The following is a 5,984-nucleotide window of genomic DNA, read 5'->3' on the forward strand; positions in this document are numbered from 1 at the left end:
ACAACTCTTTTCAACGCTCAAGTCACGACTTGAGTATGATTTCAAGCACTAGAAATCATACTCAAGTCCTTGCCATTAGGGTCGTATTTCCAGTGCTTGAAATCATACTCACTAACTTCTCACAAGTCCTGAATTGAGCATTAAGTAGAGTTCTGGAATACGACCATAGGGTCGTATTCCAGAACTCTACTCAATGCTCAAACATAGGTTTGATAGTGGTAATGAGAAAACAACTGATTCAAAAGTAGTTTTACTACTTTAAATAAATGGTGCCGCCCGTGTTGTATACTATAGTCTTGTTCGCATTGATAATTTGTAGGACTATATAGAGAGACACTTTCCAGCAACAATTTGCAACACTTAAATTATAATTAATTTATTATTAAATAATTATAATTAGACATCGTGTATTGTGTATGTGTATCTAAAGTGCAGACACAATATTTTTTTATTGCTGATTAATCACCAGTCAGCTGCTGAATAGACTTGAGGATGGAAATGAATAGAGAGAAACGGACAACTCGTCCGCTACAAAATGACAGCTGTCAAAAAATAGGCATATGACATTGACATTAGGAATAGTAACTCTGCGTCAAAGAATACACTCTGCGCGCATATTGGTGTAGGTTTTGTTAGAATAGAATTATTCTAGAAAATCATACATTATGTGGTCGAAACTAAATAGAGCTCTTTTCAAGCGCACCTCCACCTTTTTGGTGGTTATAGCTGGGGGCGCTTTTGTCTTCGAAAGAACCCTCGACTTGGGTGCCCAAGCTATTTTCGAGTCATTGAATAAGGGAGTGAGTATTTCTTATTATGTAATTATTATTTTGCCTTGCTGATTTTATTTGCCTTTAAATATAGAGGGAAGTTAGTATATTGGTATTTTTTACGGTAATGAGATTACATATTACACTACAAAGTTACGGCGTCGTTTTAACATAATTGTGGTAGAATTAACTCTGCGAGGTTTATAGTGGTGTTTCTAGATTATAATAATTGTGCCTAATTATAAAGATATAGTTGTAAGAAATGAGTTCCACTCTAATACCTATCTTCAAAGGGAAATGGCCTGCTTTGTGGCATTTCTATGCACAGCACTTCTGTCATTGTACTATGGGTTTGATTAGTTCAGTAAAATTTTATTTAGATATTCTTTTGTAAGACTTTTTTCATCTAGTGAGCATAATATTAAAGCTCTATAGCTAATTACTTTTTTCTTTCAGAAATTGTGGAAGGACATCAAACATAAATATGAGCAACCGGCAGAGTAAAAATGTAGATTCATAATTAATTAGTAAGAATAATTAAATCAATTTATTTGTTGCTTTTTTATTGTTTTATTTATTTTTTAAGAAGTGAAGATCGATTTCTAACTTTTGGCTGAAGACTGAGAAAAAAAAATATTATTCTAAATTTAATTAAATTGAATTTCAACTACAGTCTGTCAAAGAGTACAAAAAAGTCACTTTATAGTGCAGTGATTTCTTGATGTGACAGTAAACAATTTTGTCCAAGATATATTCAAAATGTGGGGAGCCCTAAATCGCAACGTCTTCACGCGCTGTTCCACCTATCTCGTAGCGGCGGGAATCGGTTCATTCTTCTTCGAACGGACCTTTGAGATTATTGTCGAAAACATATATGAGGCGAAGAACAAGGGGGTTAGTCTTATTAATTTGATTTGAGCTTTGGAACATTGAGAATGTTTATGCAAAACTTGTATGAAGAATAGAACATTCCATCTTAAATGTTGATTGTTTCAAAAAGGAAATTAACATTTTGGTATACGGGTTACTATTCTGATAAAAAACTGACCTCATAATATTGTGAAATTACATATATTTTCCAAGTTGTATTGAAATCTATTAACTGTAAGTGGGTGAAATCCAAAGAACTATTCATCCCCTACTTTAACACCCTGAAAGGTGGAATATTTTCTTCAAATTTGAATAGGACCATTAGTGAGGTACCCCATTTCTACTTGGTGTAACGGGCTGGTGTAAACTCGACGTCAACGCGCCTATTTTGCATGTACTCCATTTCTATCAAAAAAGAATCGTTGGAATCGGTTCGCAAATGTTCCGACATTTGCTCCGGTAAGTGCTTCGGATCCCGCTAGCCTTCACAACCAAGTGCTCAGTGTGGCAGTACAAGCAGCTACAATTCGTCGTCAGACGCAATGCAACTGTTCAGACCCGACCTCCTAATGCCAACTCCCGATCACGAGTCCGAACACGGTAAAAACCATTTGACGACTCTACTGTGTCGGGAGGGTGGTGACTAGCCACGGTCGAAGCCTACCACCACTAGTTACTGCTCTTTAGCACCACCCAGGAGTCACTTGTAGGGTCTCGAAGGTAAACCTACGGAAGCGAGCAACCATCAACCCCCAAAAAAGAGTCGAGACTCATAATTGCGATACACAACTGGCCGATCGGAAACTTTTGACATTTCAAATCGGAACCATAGTTGATTTAACTCACTAGAAAAATATAGTAGGAATCAAGTTCATCTTCTCGCTCGGAAACTCATCTGATTTCGAGACTCGGATGGGTTACCCGATCGGATCGATTCTGATTTGCATTACAATCAGCCTGCTGGAGTGAGCTCATTTCCGCGTGGACAGTAAGACCATGTAAAAAAGAAAATATTATAACGCTTAATTTGAATGGGAAATGTTCATTATAATGCATTGGGCGTTTACGTCTGGGTCTAAATCACTTCACATATTAATATACACATTTTGATGTTTATAGGGCCTTAGGAGATAACTTCAAAACGGCTTAAGGGCTAAATCTAGTTTTTTACTATCATATCTAAGCTGTCGTGCGTTCTCGAGATTAAGGAATGGTGCCGGCACTGGTATACACTTAAGCTTATTCATTTCCAGCTAGCGTGGACACAAAAAGACACCCGTATAATTATGAAAGGGCAGACCATTTCTAGTTCTTTGCGATTATAGTGCCGACTAAATGATGACTTGTTACCTGACGACACATCCTTGATTTATAAAACCGACAGACATGATGTTAACTATATTGACAATATTAACGATACCCTTTCAAAAGGTAGTTTATTGGTTTAATGTTAACAATTTTACTTGTTGATCAATGCCAAGAAGACAAAGTGTGTTAAATTTGAATTACTTACCTAATATATAATTGACTAGCCCAATCATAGAAATAAATAGAGCTGGAGAAATAAAAGCTGTTTTTTTGGGAGTGGCCTTAGATAGTAAATTTCAATGGTTTCCAGATATATCAGCCTATATATAGCCTATTCCTTGGTCAGCAGATTAAGATCTGCTGTATACGTAGTTCGAAGAATACGTGAGCTTACCGATGTTGCTACTGCTAGACTAGTTTACTTTAGTTACTTCCACAGTATAATGTCCTACGGGATTCTCATGTGGGGGAAAGCGGCAGATAGGCAAACCATATTTGTATTGCTAAAACGAGCGATTCGTTCTGTGTACCGTTTAGGTTCTCGGGTAAATAAATACACATAATTTCGTTAAGAAAGAAGATATCCATAATATTAACCTTAGTCCAAACTCACGGTAGGTAGGTACCACGATTTCGTTTAACTGAGTTAAACGATTCTTTCATGGGGAACTGTATATGTTTTTACAATAAGATTCCGGAGCATATGTTAAGATTACAATTTCCTAAGTTTAAAACTTACTTTAAAAGTATTTTAATTGAAAAGTCATATTACAAAATTGGTATAGTACGTGTTAGATAAAGATATGTGAAAAGACAACATGAGTCTAGATTTCACACAAATATGATTCAAAGAGTATTCTACAGCATTTAAGTTTATTTCAAAATAGCAATCCCTAGAATTTCTTGCTCGTTTTTCTCAGGGAAGTAGGCACAGTGAACGGGCAGTAGCTTAAAAACGACGTTTTCAAGTGTAAAATTTTACTTTAAAATAAATTATTATTTGACTTTGATTAATTGAAGTTCAAAAAATTGACAAAGGTCACCGCGGAAGGGACGTTTATGTCAAAAGTTGCGGATTGCTTAAATATTAATTTGCAGATATGTTGGCTAACATATTCGCCAATTAATAGGGCTCCTTGGAAGGATAGGTAACTCGGAATTAGTAGACGTAAAGCTGCAGAGCCTTGAACACCGCTGTAAAGTTGACTGCATGTCGGTATTTTTCAGGATATATCAAGGAAAGCATGCAAGGGAGATACACGATTTAACTCCGCCTTCCCCTTTCCATCATCGTGGGACCGACGTAGGCTGGGGTTCCACCCCTATGTTGTGGATATTCCAAGGATTCGCACGAAACGTTTCGCTTCCACATTTATATGGCGAACGGCAAAGGAGTGGAATTCCCTACCTGCAGACTTGTTCCCTGAACCGTATAACTTAGGCACTTTCAAGGCGAGAGTGAATAGGCATTATTTAAGTGTGCATCCTCATCCACAGGTGAGGTGGAGTCAAATGCGCATTTATGTGTTAATAAAAAAAATGTAGATATTGCGTTGTCGGTATTAACCCGCAACGCCTTTCCTATTGCGAAGCCTTAATGCCCAGTGCGCTAAGGTGAATTTGTTTAGGAGAATTTGAGTTTGTATACACACAGGTTTAATTTTTGTTACAGAAGTTATGGAAGGACGTACAGCATAGATTCCAAAAACCAAAGGAAGCTGAATAAACAAAATGTTAAATTTTATTGTTGAATAAAATTACTTTTTTTTAAATTTCATTTATTTAATACTTAACCACCATATTTGTTTTATTTGTAATTTAATTAGGTAGGTACATACGTATATTATATATTTGTATAAACAATATTTATTGAGGTATTAACAAAGAAATAAAAAAATATACTCACTAAGATAATATCTGACTAGATTAGCTTAGAACAATTTATAATAATAAGGAAGACCATTGAAACGACAATCTTTTCAGTTAAAAGGCGAATAATCCAGAATCATTCCTAATTCACCCGAAACCAGTTAACACAGGATACAAATGTTTTTAAAAATTGCAACATCCTATAACTACATCCCCTCCCATACATGGCTGTTCCGATTATTTGTATGGGAGTATAGAGGAAATGTATGTGGTGTAACAAAAGATATTACTTTCGCTAGGAATTTTGCATTATATTTTGTAAAATCCAAGCTTCGGAGCTGTTCGAGTTTACGGAAATTAACGATTACATTGTCACCCCATGTTACTTTAATTTATTATTTGACGTTATTAATAAGTCGTTCATTAGTTTGTTAATGTAAACGTTAATAACCATTATATAACAATTAAATTTAAGTTTTTATAGAATTGATGTTCAATATTTATTTTTTTTACTCCACTAGTTTACAATGATCGAACACTTAGAAAAAAAAGTCCTTCGATCCGGCCGGATTCGAAACGACGTCTTCTAGCAAACCGTGCCAGACGCTATGCCAACTTACCCACGGAACGAAACAGCCGACCTCACGAATTCTTCTATGTGCTTGTTGTCGTATCTTTTTATTTGGTTTTTAACGACTTTTTAGCCGTAGCCATCTACGAGAAATCTTATAAAAGTATTTCGTTACTCAATTAGATACCTTTACAGGTACCAGCCCTGGCTAGAGATGTCGCTATTCACTGTGTTTAAATTTTTATTGAATTGATATTCAAACTTTTTTTTAAATAATTGTTAGCAGAGGTACATAAAGGTGCCTCCGAAGTAAAAGTTTACCTTAATACTTTAGATACAAAGTTTTTATTATGCTTGTTTCCATAAAACTACGATGGCTTGAAGTTTGGACTTTAAAACTGTGTAAAGATTTGATTATAAAAATATTCATGTACATTTTATTAACAAATTGAATTCATAAATGCACAGCCTCCACTTTTATTTACATTTTCAATACAAAAGGCAAAAAGCATTATGCTGACTGCGCAGGATGATTACCTTTAGGGAGTCACCAAATAATGGGCACTGTTATGGGCATGCGTGTAGCTTACCACCAG

General features: G+C 35.5%; 1 protein-coding gene across 2 annotated transcripts; it reads left to right on the forward strand.

Moving 5' to 3' along the window:
• The first annotated feature begins 594 nt into the window (after positions 1–594).
• LOC113240644 (cytochrome b-c1 complex subunit 9) lies at positions 595–4,686 on the forward strand. Of its 2 annotated transcripts, XM_026477996.1 has the most exons (3): positions 595–800; positions 1,227–1,297; positions 4,621–4,686. In XM_026477996.1, exons 1-2 carry the CDS (start codon positions 666–668, stop codon positions 1,272–1,274), a joined length of 183 nt encoding a protein of 60 aa, XP_026333781.1. In that variant the 5' UTR covers positions 595–665; the 3' UTR covers positions 1,275–1,297; positions 4,621–4,686. The 2 variants fall into 2 exon arrangements, with proteins under 2 accessions (XP_026333781.1, XP_026333780.1); XM_026477995.1 differs by lacking the exon at positions 4,621–4,686 and having other exon boundaries at positions 1,227–1,332.
• The last annotated feature ends 1,298 nt before the right edge of the window (positions 4,687–5,984 follow it).

Source organism: Hyposmocoma kahamanoa, unplaced genomic scaffold (genome assembly GCF_003589595.1).
Source record: "Hyposmocoma kahamanoa isolate Upper Pololo Valley unplaced genomic scaffold, ASM358959v1 160, whole genome shotgun sequence".
Classification (NCBI taxonomy): Eukaryota; Metazoa; Arthropoda; class Insecta; order Lepidoptera; family Cosmopterigidae; genus Hyposmocoma; species Hyposmocoma kahamanoa.